Source organism: Excalfactoria chinensis, chromosome 7, assembly GCF_039878825.1.
Source record: "Excalfactoria chinensis isolate bCotChi1 chromosome 7, bCotChi1.hap2, whole genome shotgun sequence".
Taxonomy (NCBI): Eukaryota; Metazoa; Chordata; class Aves; order Galliformes; family Phasianidae; genus Excalfactoria; species Excalfactoria chinensis.
The window spans coordinates 9,978,354-9,997,841 of NC_092831.1; the positions used below are offsets into that span (position 1 = coordinate 9,978,354).

General features: G+C 39.7%; 1 protein-coding gene across 1 annotated transcript in view; it reads left to right on the top strand.

Annotated features, from left to right (window-relative positions):
- The window catches only part of CLASP1 (cytoplasmic linker associated protein 1), a 146,019-nt gene that overhangs the window by 99,488 nt on the left and 27,043 nt on the right, over nt 1-19,488 (top strand). Inside the window, exons 26-33 of the mRNA XM_072341864.1 lie at nt 83-327; nt 1,958-2,021; nt 2,969-2,971; nt 3,207-3,370; nt 4,272-4,350; nt 5,369-5,512; nt 15,463-15,606; nt 16,598-16,704. Coding sequence (XP_072197965.1) covers nt 83-327; nt 1,958-2,021; nt 2,969-2,971; nt 3,207-3,370; nt 4,272-4,350; nt 5,369-5,512; nt 15,463-15,606; nt 16,598-16,704 — 950 coding nt within the window. The remainder of the gene's footprint in view (nt 1-82; nt 328-1,957; nt 2,022-2,968; nt 2,972-3,206; nt 3,371-4,271; nt 4,351-5,368; nt 5,513-15,462; nt 15,607-16,597; nt 16,705-19,488) is intronic.

Below are 19,488 nucleotides of genomic sequence, written 5' to 3' on the forward strand. Positions count from 1 at the left end.
AATGATTATGGGTAGAACATTTTTCTTTTGGAAGTGATGTAACTGTATATAATTTATTTAGTCTGAGTTTCCCCTTTCCCAGAAAAAGCCAGTGAGAAGAAGATATGAACCTTATGGGATGTACTCTGATGATGACGCTAACAGTGATGCATCAAGCGCTTGCTCAGAGCGCTCCTATGGTTCCAGGAATGGAGGCATTCCACACTATCTGCGGCAGACCGAAGATGTGGCTGAGGTCCTGAACCACTGTGCCAGCTCCAACTGGTCTGAAAGGAAGGAGGGCCTCATAGGTCTCCAGAACTTACTGAAAAGCCAGCGGACGCTGAGGTGACCCTTTTAGCTTTGTAGCGTTGGTCATTCATGGGAGATGACTATAGTCAGAAGTCAGTAATATGTACTTCCCTCGTGTACACAGTACTTTTCACATCGATGAAAGCTTTGTATCCACATTATGGGACTTCGTTACTTTCAGAAGGGGTTCTGCTGTCGTCACTATTGTTAGTGTGAAAGTTTTAGCAATAACATAGGTAGTACTCAAGCAGTACTCACTGTACTGCAGCACAGTGAGATTTCCCACAATGATGGAAATGAAAATGCATTCCAAGGGTGGTACCATTTTTACATTAGTCTGTTTGAACCTTCAGTACTTTCTTTCCTCTGCACTTCAGAAGCAAACACTGACTGCACTTATTCAAAAAACTCAAGGTGTGTGTGTTTCAAAAAGATGAGATCAAATGATGTTCCCTGTGTTGGGTGTACTTTGACTCTTTGTGAAGGCTGTGTTAGGTGTAATTACTCCTGACTTTTTTAACACATCAAGTATGATCATTTGTAACTCTTGAAATATATCAAAAGCCTGAGTGTCCTATAAATGGTGTAATTTGTAATACAGAGGGAAGTTTATTAAGGCAGTGAAGTAGATGTGCCAACTCTTAGATTGTGTGGTAGGAGAGAGATGTTTTCCCCTTACTGAAAGCCAAATAAACTCTTCAAACACCCTTGGCGTGTCTCACATAAAACCAGATCTTAGAATTACACAACAGTCATGGGGAAGCTTCACATGGCCACGTGTCAGATTAACTGCAGAGTAAATCACATTCGCTGACTCCTGCACCGCAAGCTTTTTGTCATTGGTTTATGGTGAATATGTTTGGAAAGAAGTTGTTTCTTCTGACTCCTTTGAAGATAGTGTTTGCTAATAGCTATGACATTTTTATTTTCTTGTTATGAATATTATGAAATTAAATTATAAGTGGTTGTTGTGTAGCTTAGTTCCTACCTGCTTCTATTTGTGCAGTTGTTTTGCTTTTAAAAGGTCTTTATGCTGACTGAAAGTGTTTGTTAGTCCTCATTAACAGTCTGGATAATTATGTTCTGAGAGCTAGACTGGGAAGGTCATCCTGTTGCCATCATAAAAATGCTCAGCACTTCCCATGATATGCTGCAGTCTTGAAGTGGGAAGTGTACAGGTTTTTAATATGGTGGAGTCCATATGTTTTAATATGGTTTGAGTTCCTTAGATTATATTTCCTTTCAGCTTACTCTTGGTCTGCTCACACCTTAGTTCAGGGTTGTTCTGGTTGGTGCCTGTACTACTGATGAGACACTTTGCTGCAAAACTAGAACATGTGTGTTAGTTTTGGTTTGGTTTTTTTTGAGAACTGTTGATGAATGGTTGATCCACCTGGATCAACCCGGACTGGATGATCTTGTAGGTCTGTTGCAACCTTGGTGATTTTGTGATTCAATATATTGGCATTTAAGAGATTTGGCACCAAGCACTTGAGCTGGGAATGCCAGTGAAGGCTTTGTCTAGAGGTACATAGGAGTTCTCAGAAGTGTGACTTAAATGTTGAATAGAAAGCTAGATCTCTTTCAGGTGGCACTGTTTTAGCTTGTTTGTTTTTTCCAGCAGGAGATTTAGCATTAATATTGTTTTCTTTATTATGTATTCTAGCCGAGTGGAATTAAAAAGGCTGTGTGAAATATTTACTCGCATGTTTGCTGACCCTCACAGCAAGGTAAGATCACAAAGACTGTGTCATTCTCTTGAATTACCATGTGTCTATATTTGTATATTCTTCAAAGATGAATGTTTTGTGTTTCTACCCCTGCCATCTGCTGGGGAAAGCTGGCATTTATAAGCCTCAAATATGTTTAACCACAAGAGTATGGATCCCAGTCTGTCTGCTGATGCTAGGAACTGGTTACCTTGTGCTTCCCAAGAAAAACTGAATGCCTTTTGGCTGCCAACTCCTCAAGTAATTGTAGTGTGGACCAGCTGGCCAACAGGTCACATGTAGTGTGGCAGTTCCTTCCTGTAAGGTGTTAATGTTTTGACTCTCAAAAATTCAGTCCCTTGGAGAAGAGGCATAGATCTAGTTATTTGTTTGCAAATATTTCCAGTGTGTAAATAAGGTGATGGTTTATTACATGCTTAACCGAAGTATGTTCTCTGTGACAGTGATTCTCTTTTCCACTGCTTTTATAGAAATATTGCCAAAAACTAATCAGTTTGAAGTGCAGATTACAATCACAAACTTGCTACAGTGTAACTGAAGTCAGACTTCAGTTGTTTATTGCAACTTCAGGGATTTTTCTACCCACTATCCTTGCTGTCACTAAACACTGCCTGGGACAGCATATGGGACCATAGTCTCAGAGGTTAGAATAAACTGGAGAAGTGAGGAATAATGTTGGAGAACATTATACAGCTATATAAAATGATAAGTTCTCTTCACTTGTTGACTTTAATGGTATTGCTTTTCATGAGCTGGATCTGATGCAAGGTATATTATGTTTTAAATAACTCTAGTGAGAAGGTATTTTGTATTAAGAAAATGTAAACTTGGAATGAATGCATCTTTAATGTTGACAAACTGCATATGGACAATCATGTTTGATCACTGTGTGCTAACAAGTTGTTTGTTTTGTTGCATGGTCTGCTTTGCTGTGGAATTCACAACAGAGAGTAAGTGTATTCTACTCCTCTTTCTTCATTTGTTTCCTGTGGTATTTTAATACTGCACATTATATATGTCTGTTGTCTGATTTTTATTTTCAAAGCAATGAGGTCACTAAAATCATCCATTCATGAAACTGTCTGTAACAATAATTCTGAAACTCAGGTTTTTTAAACTCTCGGCTTTGTTTAGTTTTTGTTTGAAGCATAGCCTTCCTTTTGGTGACGCTTGTTTTGCTTCTAGGTCTTCAGCATGTTTCTGGAAACCCTGGTTGATTTCATCATCATTCACAAAGATGACTTGCAGGATTGGCTTTTCGTTCTCCTGACACAGTTGTTGAAAAAAATGGGAGCAGATTTGCTGGGGTCTGTGCAGGCAAAAGTTCAGAAAGCTCTGGATGTCACCAGGTAGAGTACTTAAACCTGCACAGTCTTGCCATTTTCACACGGCTACAGGAGGGCACATAATGAGTGTTTTAGAAACCCAATGCTACAGTGTATTTAGAGGCCTCAATCCTGAACACCAGCATAAATGAGAACAAAACTATGTCAAATACCTAAAGCACAAAATTTAAGTGTATAATTGATCAGTTATGTTAGTTTGCATTTTTTGGTTTGCATGTGTTTGGGCATCAGTTTTCATTTTGATTAAAAACAATTGCTTTACATGTTCATTACATAAATGATGCTTTAACACAAAGCTCATAACACCTTAAATGTGTTTGAATGGCAGATAATGTCAGGGATAAGACTTTGAATGTTACTACTCTTTGCATACCAATGTTGTAGTCCCTGTCCTCATCTGAGAACATCCAGCACAAGACATAGTTACAGTGAAGTTCAGCTTGCCATGGAAAACATGGTAACTTAAAAGCAAACAAACAAAATAGTTCTAGTAGTAGTAGTTACCCATGAGAAAATAGGATAGAAAAGAGAAATGAAAACCAGATACGAACGCTGAGGGAAAGAGAAACCAGTTTCCTACTACAGATGAGGTGAAAAGAAGAGAAAAAAGCCCAGCCTGAAATGAAGAGGGGATGGTCAGGTATGCCAGAAACTGGAGAATTGTACAGAAGGCAGACTGAGTAACAGTGTATGGTGGGTATTGATTTATCAGTGTTTAGCCTGTAGTGAAACAATAATCAGCTGATTCTTAAACTTGGAGTTTTCTGAGTGGGGCTGATGGTAAACTGAAGAAGAAAAGTGTGGTAGATGCTGAACTTGGCTATGTACCCTCTTATGTGTAGAGTTAATTCAGTCTTGAGAGTGTATATCACATCACGTTTTTGCTTTGGTTTTCTTTGGACAGGGATTCTTTTCCATTTGATCAACAGTTTAACATTTTGATGAGGTTTATTGTGGATCAGACCCAAACACCAAACCTCAAGGTCAGTATTAAACCTTTTCAATGAAGTATAAGCATGGTCATCCTAGTTTACCTTGTTAGGTATAATGAAAACACAGAATTTGTGACAAGATGACTAATTACAAGCACCTGATGCTACTAAAATGATATCAGCATTAGGATTAAATTTTTGTGTTAATTTGCATGTCTTGTTAAGGAAGAGATGTAGTTTCTGGAATCCCGACTCCTTATCTGCTCAGATTGCTTTTGGTGATATTGAAGTTCTCTGGTATTTTAAATATCTAAAGCTGTAGATAAAGCCATGGTGAGATCTAGAAAAGAGGGTTTTTTTGTTCAGCAGGAGTTGGCTGTCAGTATACTTCTGAAAATCCTACTTCCTAGTTCTCTATGTTAATAAATTGAAGTTTTTGAAAAATAAGGCTTTCTGACTCATCACAAATCAGTAAGTGTTGGGCTTTAGGCACGCTAAAAAGTATTGAAGTTTAGATGTTGAAAATTCTTCCTCATCCTGATCTTGATGGGTAGAATCCTGCCTGTGCAGGACAGCGGGGACCAGGGTCCCTCTGGACAGTGACAGGGTTGAAAACTTACCAAGTGCTTGTTGTACAGAACCCATAGAGTCCGTGTAGGATTTGAAGAAGATGCAAAGCTTTCTGTTAATGAATCCTTTCAAGAGGGTACTGCTGTGCAGATTGATTTTCAGGAGGCTGCTGTTTCAAGGTTATGGGAACACCATAAACTCTAGGCATTATATGCAACTGTGGCACTTTAAAATGTTCTGTACTGTTGGGAACAGTGTGGTGGAGTATTCACATGCTCACGTTAAGGCACAAGCCAGGCATACGTATTTCAAGCCTGTTCTGATGGACCAGTCCAGACAAAATTTTTCTTGTGTAGGAAGTTGTATTGGGTTTTGATAACTGGCATGGAGATGTAGCAGGAATGCTTTTTTCCCCAGTGTGGCACAGGTCTTGTCAATCTGTAGTAGTATCTGTTTATTGCTAGCTTGTAAGATTAATGAATACCTTTTCACTTTTCAGGTGAAAGTTGCTATCCTGAAATACATTGAGTCCTTGGCAAGACAGATGGATCCAACAGACTTTGTGAACTCTAGTGAGACAAGACTTGCTGTGTCTAGAATTATAACGTGGACGACAGAACCAAAGAGCTCAGATGTGAGAAAGGTAATCCAGAATAATGAAGTATTTGCAGTCCTTATTCTTCCAAAAAAGGAAAAACAAATAAAAACAACAACAAAGAACTTCCCCCTGCAAGTTAACTGATTATAGAGTTAATTAAAAATTTGTTAGATTGATTTTTACATACCTTAGCTTCCAAACTGAATTGCCAATTCAGTAGAATCAGCCATGTAACTTTAGCTACTATTGCTGTGTAGAAAAGGAAGAGAGTTTGTAAATATGCTTTGTATTGAACAGTCTGAAAATATCTGTAGGTTCTTGTTTATTTGCTCGCTTTGTAGACTCAAATGGGATCTGCACTACTTTTGTCTTGCAATACTGGTAAACAAATCAGTAAGCTGCCAAGGGCTCTCAGCCTTTTTCTTTTAAAAACTGCATGTTTTTCTCGACCTGGAAAAATAATGGCACATTTAGGTCAGGCCTAGATAATGCAGTTAACTTCTTCCTTTTCTTGCTAGAGATGCAAGTGCCAAGTAAGCTAAAATGGAGCAGAGAGTGATACTCATCTCTCCCAAGAGAAAAGTGAAACTTCTTTTTATGTACCTGGCATCTGTAACACAGTTTGAAATTACCTCCAATTCCCAGCCCAGATATAGGAATAGATTCCAGTAGGAGTTACAAGCTTTGAAATGTTCTTGAGTTTAACTTTTAAAATATCCCAAACAACTTTTATGATATCAGAACATAAAAACTGTGTGAGATTTTTATGCTCTGCACACACTTAGCACTGATTTAATGCCAGGATAGAACTATTTTATAACTTTGGAAATAAAATTAATTTTGTTGATTATTCAGTTCTGATGAAATGATCACTGAGTATCAAAGGTGCTGAAGCTGCAATGTTATCTCATAGCTCACCCAAGAATTCAGAGGTTTTTGAGTGCAAGCTGTTTGCTTTCTGGTACACATGACTGCATGTCTCATCTGCTTTTAGAAGACTTTTTGCAGTGTTTACTTGCACTAGAGTGGCTGAAATTTGTTTCAAGGTAACCCATCTCAGAAAATACAGAGACATTAAGTCCTAGAATTAAATCTGGAATGTGTATTTCTATTATGATATTCTTGTTTATGAGGTCAGAATTAAAAGGGAAGATACTGCTTTTCTTACAGTTCCAGTAAACCCCAATCAGTTCGCTCTGGTAGTTGCAGGCAAGAGGGAGCTGTAAGCTAACTAGAATTATACTTTGGGAAGTAAATTTCTGTCTATTGCTCAGGGGAAGAAATATTCCACCATTAGGGGTCATCGTTGCTGCATGAAAAATTGAGTGAAGAGCGTCTCTGCAGCTGCTGAAGTTTTGGCTGTCAGCTGTGAATCTGTGGGTGTGTGTTCACAGTGCAGTGACTGTTCTGTCTGCCTCAAAGACTTGCAGCATGCTCCATCTGAGCAGGACATGAGCAAACACCTTGGAGGCATTAAGAAACAACCAAATCTGGTGGTCTCTGTGTGACTTAGATTTGCCTCTGATGCCTGTAGCTTTTTAATTATAGTGCAGCTAAGCTAACTTAGGGTACTAAAAGGAATGCACAGGTGATCTTTATTACATCATGCAGTTACTGTACTATGATTTTATTAAGAACATAGTGCAAACTACAGGCTTTAGAAGAAACAATGTGGCTAAGGATTTATAAGCGATCATTGGCCATAATCTCTGCCGTGGCTATAGTTAACACACTAATAAATTCATTATGCAGTAACAAACTGGATTATCAAGGACCAACCCAGACAGGTGAAACGTTCTGAAGAGCATTTAAAAAAAATAAACAAGTCCTCCACTTCTGGAGACTATAACTGGAGCAAAACGTACCACTTTTTATATCAAGGATAGGGATATTTATTATTTAGGGATAGATCGTAACTTTTTTTCCTTGTGGAAGGTATCACTACAGGAAGCTTTCAAGGTCTGAAGTTCTAAATGCAGAGCAGGCTGTGCAGTTGAAACTCATGTCAAAATATAACCTTGGAGGCAGCAGTTGAGTTTATGGAGTAGGTGGGACAATTCAGGCTCCAAATGATCGGGTGCTGCAAGAGGTGTGTAAGAAATGCAAAAGAAGGCACTTTTTCAATAGAATCTAGCTTTGAGATAATCCTTGCAATTGACTCAACTCTTACAAATGCTTGGGAGCAAAGAGTTGTGTATGTGATGATCACAGAGGTTCTGAGCCTGTAGTGTTAAGGCACCAGAGAAAATTAGAACAAAAAGTGGCATCTAGTACAAAGTCCTTTTTTAACTGAACAGTACATATTCAATTAATAAACCTTTGCATAGTCTTATGATAACTACTTAAGCACACTTAATGAGCCAATTTAACCTGACTTGAACTCCAGATCATGTTTTATAGCTAGTGAAATCATAAAGAAACAAAGTCAAAGGAAAAGCTGTGGTGCAGAAGTCAACTTGTTCTCGCATAGAACAATAACCTCTGTTATCACACAAAAAAAGCCATGATGTTCTTTGTGGAAAGCACAGTTGATATTGACCAAAAGTCATGATCCCCTCTCAGGGTAGGAATCCTTGTTGACAGTAGCAACAAATGTATGGTCAAAATTATTGTCAGGCATTATGTTTAAAATGAGGTGATCTGCAGTGTGCTACGGGTAAATATTTGTTTTGTTTTAAAGATTGTTAATAATTCTGGATGTTTGCCTTGCATTGAGTTAAGATTTACTTCCTGCAAGCAGTGGTAGAAGAAAGGCGAAAGTCATTTGTCCTTTGTGCTCAAGAAAAGCTATTTGGTAGAAGCAGATCAGGCTGCACTGTGTGGGAAACTGAGATGCAGTTCAAGTGTTGCCTTTCTATGCGCATTCAGCTGAATCCTGCTTTTTCCCCAAGCAAGGATGCACCACTGGATATGGCATATTAAAAACAGCTCAAAATGGTGATGCTGGTAGTAATGGATGGTCTGAGGACATTGTCAGTAACCACCACACATCCACTAATGTTGCTGGTGAAGTTATTGTACACTCTACGTAGGTGAAATTCTGAATTGGGGTAACATTATTGGACTTCGTGTGGGAAAATACTTTGTTCTTGGAGAAGAGCCCATCAGTTTGAGAATGGAAATTAGATTGAGGCCTCTAATTGGACTCTGGCTGATTAATTGAGAGATTGTTTCTGAGTTATACCAGAAGATGAGGAAGACTTTAGAGAAGAAGCTGCAGGTCAACAAATTCTTCATATGCTCAGCCAATGAAGATAACATATATTTCGTTAATTAGCACTCCTAGATATAATTTCTCAAGAAATACTGGTATTATTGCTTTAAGAAGGAAATAATGTCTAAAGCATGAAGAAAGCTTTAGATAGCATAGATCATTTAGATGCTGCTGCAGTGTCTGCACCAGGACCAGCAATAGGTAGGCAAACACTGCTAAGGAAGTGAAATTGGATTCATTTGTAGTGTGATGTCATGAAGTTTCTAAAGTCTCTGCTGGAGCTGTAATCTTTCAGTGGTGTCAAGCAGTTCTGAGACAGAGATTTGTGTGAAAGCATGCCCAGAGCCTCCCGATGAGCTCAAATGGCATCACTGGCCCTTAATTTTGGGCAGTAAATACTGCTGGCTGCGGCCCCTTACAGTAGCAGTGGCACAAAGGGCATTTATGGGATCACTTTTGAATGGCAAATTATTTCAGTGTTCCCCAGTGGGCTGCGCCTTGCCTTGTGTGGAGAGCTCTCCAAAATTCTTGCAATATTCTTACAGCATGTAAAGTCTCGTTGACCCCCATGAGTAGCTGATTTACCAGACAGAATGAGACCTTAAGCTTATGGAGGGACTGTGCCCATATGCTGAGTTCAGCCTTTTAGTCAAAGGGTGTTCCTAAAGAAGTCAAAATAGATCTCAGTGCAAAAAGGAGCTTTGTTCAGGCATTTTAATAGTTGGTGTTAGGAAAAATAGAGTAATGCATCATAAGTGGCACTTGGTGGACTTCAGTGTTTACTTGACTTAATGCTGTTAGAACAGAAAGGATCTTGGTGTCCTAACTATGTTTCCAAAACAGTAGCCCTCATTTCATTTGTTTTGAATTTGATGCTAGAAAGCCATGAGAACCCAAATATTTTTAGTGTACTTAGTGTAAGGCAAATTGTTTTTCCAAGCATCAGTTGCCAGAAAATCATCACATGCTTTGTTGGAAACATGGTATGAGGGGTAGGTTTCCTTAAAGTGAATCTCTTGGACTTTTACAGCTTCATTAGCATCCTTTGAGCTGGAAGCAGTTTTAATAGGAGTAGTTATCTTTTCTCAGTTTGCTTCAAACAATGAGAGCCTACTTTCTGATAGTAGGAGATAAGAAATTGCTTCATAGAATGTGTATATTCATGCTTTTATTATATGTCTGGGCATAACATGTTTGTGTACATGCCACGTATATAGAAATATATGCACACCTGTGTGGCTATAAGTGACAGGTCTGTTTGGAAAATCAGGATTTGAAACTTCTTGCAGCTCAAAGGGCGTGTTTTTGTTGCAAACAGAACTTCAGAAGCGTTTCTTCCTCCTTAACTTATATGCGGGAATCTCCCCCTCAGAGTTTGGATTTACATAATGCCAGACTTACTTCAGCAGTTTATCAAACCTGTTTCTGCTGTGAACACCTCATGGAGCAAAGATCATCAGGGTAGCCTTCAACAGCCTGACTTCTGGGATAGCATCGGGCTCTGCAGAAGTAATGAGCATTTTTGTCAAAGTCTTTGCTGTGACCAGGTGACAAAAGAGAACATACAGAGTCAATCTGTAATCAGAATGTAATGATTCAGTGCTCTGTAGTTTTATCTGTATGAGGTATCTTAGACACATGTAATGCAGCCATCCAGGACTGGCAAAAACTTCTCATGATGTATTGTGTACTGTATAAAACAAAGTAGTGTTGTGGACTTAGTCTATATATGAATTCTATATGTAAATCTGATTAAAAACAATTTCTTCCTTTTCAGGATGCAGATGTAAAGAGTATATTCTAATGTAAATCTTGGGAAAACTGAGTTATGAATCGATGAAAATTGACTTGTATGAATTGATGAAGCCTTTGTGTCGTAGTACCATATCAGTGACGTGGATGTCTATATTCATCTGATTGTAGGCTAAAAAACAAGAGAACAAGGAGGAGGTTTGGTTTGGCAGATAGCTTGTTTGCTTAGTGCCAGCTAACACTTAACTGTCTGCTGGAAAATACACAGAATAACACTTGTTTAGAGCCTGTAAACACTCTCCATGGATGTGAATTAACTCGCTTAGCATCAGCTGTGCTCATCTGAGAATCGAAACATTGTCCTATGCCAGCGTGTGCTAATGCAAGCTGCTTAATGTGTCACTGATGCCTCCCTATCTCTGTGGATCTGCATAGGATCTGCAGTTTAGTATAATTCCAAGGGATGTGAGAGGGTGTTTCTCAGTACCAGCCTGCCTTAAGTTATTAATGCTTTTGCCGTAGGCTGGAGGGAGAAATCAATAATGCACATAGAATGTGATTATATTTGTCAGAAGTTGGCATTGGAACTTCTCCAGACCAATCACATCATAAAAGGCATCAGTAGCTGATGATGGTCTACTAGATGACCAAACTTGAGTCAGGAGCTTGCAAGTTCTCTGTTTCGTCCTCTGTTTCTTCCTCCTGTGAGATACATCCACAAGGATAGGTGTGTGCAGATGCCAGCTCTGTGTCGCCTTGGTGCCATCTCAGTCCAGTGTTTTGCCAGGGCACTGCACCTCAGGTGGTTGTGGAGGTCATCAGGAAGCTGCCAAAAATAAGCCTACCAGGAGCACTGAGGGGTGATACGTATGGATGAGAGTTGTGGCTGAATTTACTTTTCAGGCAGTGCTGCCATCTGCTGAAGGGAATGCTCCTTTGGTAGTATCAAATATTAATGGTTTTTGCATCTTCAAATAAGACAAGCCTCTGATTAAACTCATCTGCAAAAAGATAGCATGTGTACTGTTTAGATGGTTTAGTTGAAACCTGTGCCTTCTTATAATAATACCACCTTTCCTGTTTGTCAAACCCAGACCATGCATAGTTGGGTAGGTGAGGATTTGCCAGCTAGGACAACTACAGCTTCCTCAGGGCCCGGTGAAGGAAACTTGGAAGAAAAATGTAAACAGGTAGACTAAAAGCTGTGTGCACTAATCACACTAATCTTGTTTGCAGTTGCCACTGTCTAGCTGTGTAAAGAGGCCTCGACTGGGGGCCTGAAAAAAGTGTGTCTATGTGTGAAATAATTTTTGGCTTTCTGCTTTTCTGTTAACCCTTGTTTTTGCATCTCAGAAACAGAGTTTGGGGTTCTCTCCATTAATGGAGGTCACAATGCAGTGAGCTCATCACCGCTATAGATTTGAATAACTTGAAAACTGTTTTCAGGTAGTTCAGGCAGGTAGCTGCTTATTCTGCTTGGTTGTTAGCAGACAGCAGCAGTCACCAGGCACTGGTATTAAGCTTAAGTCACTGACTGCATTTACCCTTAATGTTTCTCCAGGTAGCCCAGTCTTTTTGCTTAATGAGTCCAGACTGCTTCAAAGAGTTTCAACTAATTTGCAGAGGTTACTAGATTCTGATAAACAAATCCAAAAACTAACCCCACAAAGGTGCTACAGCACTTGTGTCCATTGAGCAGCTGGCGGTGAGACAGCATGGCTTCTGCCTTGGCAGAAGTATGAAATCTGGGGAGCTGTTGCCAGCTGGTGGAACCTGATCCCCTTCTGCATTGTTCTAAGGAAAATAACAAAGTTACATAAGTAGCCCTTTGCAAATGATTCAGCAGCCTGACATGGAGCCAGACTCCCTCACTAGCATAGGCAGGCTCTGAATTGACTGGGGTTTCTCTAGCTCAAGCTAGCAGAGAACTGCCTCATTAAGATTAGGTCATCTGTAGAGTCTGCGTTATCTGTCACTGATTGGAGATGGATTAGCATTCCACACTAATGGTATGGGGATACAAAGGCAGAGGAAAATTCTGATACTGCTCTCTTTTTATTATATATCATCAAGCACACGTGCTGCATGGAGGATGCTATGTGCAGAAATAAGGGTTTTGTTACTGCCTGCTTTTATCCTACCTCTTCAGTAATGTAATGAAACAAGCACCGAGATTCTTGGAAATAACCAGTGGTTATGAAAGCATTCTATAGTCTTTCACAGGCTGAAAATCCACAGATTTTAAAGCTCAAAAGCATTAGTTAGGGCAAAAAAATAAAAAGTCCTTTGACTACCTAAGTATATACTCGATGAGGACTACTTAAAAGCAACACAGCCAAGTTTAACACACATAACTCCAGTGCTGCTTTTGAGAGCTCTACTGGAGCGTCTCTCAGGCTGTAAATAGTACTCGACTTTTTTTCCAGAAATGTAGACTATAGGTCTGCTTTCTTTTGGGCCACATAAGAGTACCAGCATTGTGAGCTGCTGCTCAATCCTCCATTCAGAGCCCAGTGACCTACTTGCAGGCAATAACAAAGCTGCTGAAGAGCACAGTGTACACAAAATACTGGCAGACGAGCAAACATTTCTAAAAACAAACTGTAGTTTGTGCAGAGAGGGAGTGTGGACAGAGTTCTGCTTTCCTTAAAGCCAGCATAAAGAACTAAAAGGAAACTGAAGTGATTGCAGGGAGCCGATGCTTCTTCCAGATACTCCTGCAGTGCAGCGCCTGTGCTATCAGTGTTCAGTTGTAAGTTTTAGGTAATGCTCTGCTTCAAAGTGATGCCTCACGATGGCAAAGTCCCTGATGGAGCTTTGGTGAAGGTTTTGCTCAGAGATGAGATGCGGTTATACCTCTGGAATACAACAAGGAAGATAACTTCAGAAATGCCATGTGTTGGAGTGCACATACTTGTGTGCCTTTTTTGCTGTTTCTACACAGGAGTATTCCAAGGATGATCTTTTTTTAACCCACCGGTGAGAGATGTGTGGAACCAAAGGTATCTTAAATCCTTTCCTGCCTCACTGTACCTTGGGCAGCACCCGACTGCTAGAATATCTGCAGATATTCTAGTTTTTGAGCAGTCTTTAAACCTGGGAACCTTCTTGATCAGTTTTCCTGTTTTTCTGATCCTTGTGAACATGAGATCTGCTTGTTCTGACACAGAAGATCTGCATGTCCATTTCCTAACAGTCCAGGATGTGCATGGCATTCACAAGTGGGAATGTACTTTGGCATGACTTGTCACCTTGCATTCGGTTCAACATGCTGATCTGAGATCTTGTTTGCAGTAATATTTTCATTACAGAAAATACTGTGTTGGTGAAAACTTGCTGGATCGAAACTTGACAGAAATACAGATGCCTGTTGGATGCCTTGTAAACTTCATGACAGAGTTACCCATAACTCAGGCCAAAGGACAGTTGAGTTTGGAGCTAAGAAAGCCATGGGGAAAAATTGTCTCCTCACTTCTTATCCTTAGAATTAAGTGTGAAGTGAATAATGACATGCTGTGTTTCTGTTCAAGTCAGAGGGATTTTGGTAGAATGCAGCATGATCTGTATGACAGGAGGAGTCTAAAGACCTGTTCATTGCTGGTCATGGAAAGAAAGCCCTTTGGGCATTGTGTGCCTCAGTTTCTTTGTTGGCTATATGAAAAGGATATTACTTTCTAAGCTTTGAAATCTAGAGGTGCAAAATGTTTTTTTATAAGCAAAGCTGTGTTACTGCAAATTGACCAGATGAGTAGAAGGATCAGTGTAGCTCAAACTGCAATTTGCATACTGAAACAATGAGGTACTTTGATGCTTCTCCACTCTGAAAGGGTTTCTGTGTACCCAAGTTCATCATCTGATAATGGATTCCACTTCACAGGGAACTGCAGATACACTTAGTTATCACAACTTTATAGATGCATTATTTACTAAATAATGCTTTTCTGCTTTTAGTTGATGAGAACAATGAATGTACAGTTATCACCACAATAGTGAATTATATTTTTGCCCTCTTTAAAGTTGCTTTTCATTCCTGGGAAGTCTTGGAAAATTCTCAAAAGAGTGAGACACAAGTGTCTGCTCTTCCTAAGCATGCGTGCTGTTCCAAAGTAAAAACTCAGGTAGCCTCATTTCTTTGTTAGCCTAAGCCATAGCTTTTGTATCCAGATAAGCATTCTGGAGATTGGGATGTAGCTGCTTGACACCAGGAGATGATGATGGTGCAAATAATCAGAGATCCTTTACTGTTGCTTTATTTTAATTGATTTTAGGATGAGCTTTTATGTTGTATCTTCTCAATATTGTGTGCATTTACTAATGGAGTTAGTGGAGAACCTGTTCTGGCAGCCACATTTCCAGGTAGATAGGTTAAAACGCTTCCCAGTGAAATTGCCAGTTGTTTTGTTTTACTTAGTAAATTCGGGGAATCTGATTGGGTTTAACCTGCCCAAGGATTAGGGAAAGGTTCTTCTCGCCGTCCTGGTAGGTCTTCCAATTGAGCCAGAAACCTGAGCTGCTGAAACAGCCACAGTGGGTGAAGCAGGGAGAGGTGAGAAAGAGGGAGCAGGGATTGTCTGATGAAACACATTTACTGGATCCTTAAGAGGAGGAGAGGTTGGGTGGGAAAGGAACCAGTCTCTTTTTCACTAAAAGTAGTAAGTATTGGAATGACAAATTGCAGTCCTACATTTTTAGTTCTCTGAACTCTCTGTTTTTGCAGTAACTTTTCAATGGAAGTAAGTATGTGCTGGATGGGAGAATGGTTAGATTGTCTCACTAGGTGTGAGATAGCACACCTGAGTGCACTGCGCAGATCTGAGAAATTAATGACATAAATGCAGAGGTATATTGTAAGCTTGAAGTTAAGAAGGCGTAACTAACAGTTAGTAATTCCTTGTGACACATGACAAGGTATGTATCAGAAGCTGAATATGGGAATCTTCTGAAGTAAAGTTGTATAATTTACTGTAGGAATTGTTAGCAGCAAATTGCGTGCTTGAAATAGAAACTAACATTATTTTCTTCTTTTCAGGCAGCACAAATAGTCCTGATTTCTCTCTTTGAACTGAACACTCCCGAGTTTACCATGTTACTTGGTGCCTTGCCAAAAACATTCCAGGATGGTGCTACCAAGCTCCTGCACAACCACCTCAAGAACTCCAGTAACACCAGTGTGGTGAGAGGCCCATGTTCTTGCAAACAGCAAAGCCTCAAAGACAGCAGCTCGTTGAAAAGCTCTTGCAGATGTCCAATAGCATGCACTATCTGTAGCTGATGTCTTGAAGCAATATATTATCAGAGGCTTCTGTTTGATGTTGCTTTAATGAGTCTGTTAAAACAAATAATTCAGTTATTTTTAATGTAGTGCTTGCATATATAATATGAGAGAATGTTAATGGAGAATTAGTTTGCTTCCAAACATTCTTTTCCTCTCAGCAGCAAGGAGTTTTTAGGGGCGTGGGTTTTTTGCCTTTTTTTGTGTGTGTGTACATGGAAATCTTGTGAAGTTTGCTGGAATTTGAACCATCTTTGCCCTTCCATACGGACAATAGACCTTTGTGTAAACTCGAATTGCAGCACTAGGCTTCCAAGAGGAAGGACTGGATTCTCTAGTCCCTTCCACCTCGTTTATCTTCCTCTTCTGTGGAGTGAGTCAGATTTGGGAACAATTTCTACTCATTTTCTTGTGGTATAAATGATTATGCTGGCCAGTGGAAAAATAAGTTTGGTTGCTTATGATCATAACAAGCACAATCAGAATGCTTTAGACAGTGTGTAAAATAGCTGCATAATTAAGTTGCTAAATTGACAGAGTAATGGTCTACATGCTCCGAAACTGAAAAATAATGTCTGAGAAACTGGGTAGTTTGTTGAATTGGTAAACCATTTTCTTGGCAGTATTTGTAGGCCATACATGCTGCAAAGTTAAAACTGTGGGTTCTGTGAACAGTAGAGAGGTACATATGTGCTTCTTCATCCTCCAATCACAGTGTCGTCAAGAATATATTACTATGTGAGCCATGGCTGCAGATTTTTGGATCAAGAGCAAAAACTGCACCAAGCTTGTCTAGCACAAAGGCAGTATTTGGACCTGTTGCTGCTGTTGTGTACTGCCGTCCTTGTGTTGCAACATGTTGCTAATCCACGTTTTCCTGTTTCTTTGCCAGGGTTCCCCCAGCAATACTCTTGGTAGGACTCCCTCTCGGCACTCCAGCAGCAGAACCAGCCCCTTGACTTCACCTACCAACTGTTCCCATGGTGGGCTGTCTCCAAGGTAATGTGGCAGGCAGGTTAATTAAACCACTTAAAAAATTGTAGAGGATTTCGACACTGAGCATGCATAATGCAAAATATGACTCACTTTGAAAACAAATGAGTGATCAGAAGTTTACAGTAAACTGTTCCAAAGGAGCAGGCTTCAAACATGATAGTACATGGTTGGTGATTGACTTCAGAGCTTGAGTCCTCACGTTGGTCTGTATAACCTCAATGTCTGTTCTCATATTAATTCTTTCATGGCCAGGCCTTCTCCAGAATCACGTTTGTGGATTTAATAAAGGTAATATTACATGGCAGCATTGGTGATGAGGTGTTGTGTAGGTTGCAAATATCAGAAGGTACATAAGACTTTCAAGTCAAGGGTTTCATTTGTCTGCTTTCTGGGTGTGCCCTTGTGATCAGTAATTAATCTGACTAGTGCAGTGTTTGTGCTGCAGAGAGAAGTGCTGAACTTCCCCCGATCCTCTTTTATGCTTTGTGGGGATGCAGAATACAGATTGTGACAGTATTTCAGTGCTGAACACCTCCCTCCTTGGCCACAAGCAGAATAGCATCCTGATCCTTTGGGCAGCATGTCTGTTGCAATCTAGCTGCAGGTACTTCCCTAGAATATATTAGTCCTCTCCAAAACCTTCTGTTCTGTAAACATGAACTCCTGCATGCTAAGAATATCATTTCTTTTTGAACCAGAAAAGCTTAGAGTAGAGGTGATACGGATTTAAACAGTGTGCTCTGGGACCTTAGAAATATGGAGGTTGTTACCTGGTCGTGCCTTGATGATTCATGCTGTGAAAGTTTAAATGCCCTGCCTTATTATGAGAAGTCAGTTTGCTGTGGCTGAAGCAGAAACAGAAGAAAACATACTGGGCAAGGATGGTAATTCATAGTCCAGTTTAGTAATTTACACTGAAATCTGTTAATCGGCCCTGTCATGACTTGCTAAACATTATCCGTAGGGGATGCTTAGCATTTGACTTCCATGTATCAGAAAAACACAGGTTGTTTGCTTTTAATGAAGTAGTTAGACTATTCCAGCAGTGTATGGGGGAGGGAATAGAGTTTCCTGAGGAAATTCTGTATATCTGAATACATCTTTGTCATCCTAAATCTGATGTAATCCAAAACCAGACTGAAAGTTTACAAGTCAAGGTCAAGTTGCCTATTATGAGGCTTTTCAACAATGGTTTCATTAAGAAATTAAGTGATAGGGTTTCAGGGGAATGGTTCCAGCAATGTTGCTTCCTTTTCTACTAGCTTGAGTATTGTTGCTCTCCTGATTGATATTTGTCACTGGAATTACAAACAGATTATATCTCCTGATGGTTATATTGAAACTTTGCCAGCCACATTTACATGTGGCATCTTTTTTGTAAACTCATGATCTTTTGCCACGCTTTTTGGGTTTTGCCACTGTGACACGACTTGTTTTTGCCTCTTCGCTCACTGCTATTCTGTTTGTCTTTACATTTTTATTACGTCTTGATGTCAGGTTATATGTATCAAAGTGCAGACTAAAGCTTTCATCATCCACTCAGTTTAGTGTTGCTCTTTCCAAGCTTTTGGGGGTTAGCAACTAGAGAGTTTATTACATGGAATATGTTCTGAAGGAATGGTTAGAGAGGACATTTAATTCTAGAACGTTCTGCCATTAAGTTGTGAAGACCAAAACTGTTACTGGTGATACTGATCCAGGGATGTCCTTTCAAAATCAGGAATGCCTTTGATTTTCTGTGGAGTTCTTGAAGTTGTTGACCCCAGAGTTTAGGTGTCTTTTCAATTAGTGTGTCCTGCTTCGTTGCTGGATTTAGTTAAGACTACATAATAATTCACTGCAGGTCAAGGTGGAAGCCATTTAAACTAATCAGGGAAAACTTCCACCTTTTTTGTAACCTGTGGGCAATAGCAATAGCTGCAGATTTTTACCACCTATAGAAAAGGCAATGGCGAGTATTACAAATCAATGGAAGTAGCTTATGACATTCTGCTGCATTACATCACCCTGAATGTGTCTTCTGCAGCACGCTTTTTGAGGTCATGACTTACTGAATAAGGGAGAACTTAGTTCTGTTTTTGGAGACTGTGTGGTTCTTTAAGAAAAAAAGGCCTTGGAAGATGTGCTGACTAACAGATGTTGTGAGTAGGGTACACTGCAGTATACCAACATGATGTCTGTATAGATGTTTCTGTCATCTTTCTATTATAAGCACTTGTGGTTTGCAATTCAGCTTATGGTGTAAAGTGTGACTTTTCAGTCTACAAACTTGAAAAACTAGCAGACCCAAATCATTCTGGTAGCAATGTAAAAGGATGAAAGTTATCACTATTTCTCTGTATAGCCCTTCTTTGAACCAGGTTTTGATCATACCTTCTACGGGACCCATTTCCAAAGTGGTGTAGCAAGGTTGTCTGTGTGGTGTCCTGTTGCCTGCTGATATTGCCCTGTTTGTGCCTCTGCCTTGTATAGGCAGCTTGAGTGCAGTCCAGTTGAAAGATTATCTCCTGTTCTTAGTGCCAGCATTGACTTGAAGGTTTTATTTTCCTTTGAACTTTCTCTTGATATGCAGATTGGAAGAGTCATATTTAGAGCCATGTGTATTTTTGGGGCTTGGATATCTAATCTTCCACATAGATGGGATTACTTGGATTGTATAGAAATATATATTTAAAAAAGCTAGTGAGTATAGCTGCTGTCCCATATTATTAATGGATTGTGGACCATGTTGTCAATGAATGTGAATTGACGCAGCTTTATTGATGCTGTCTATAGTAAGTACGTATG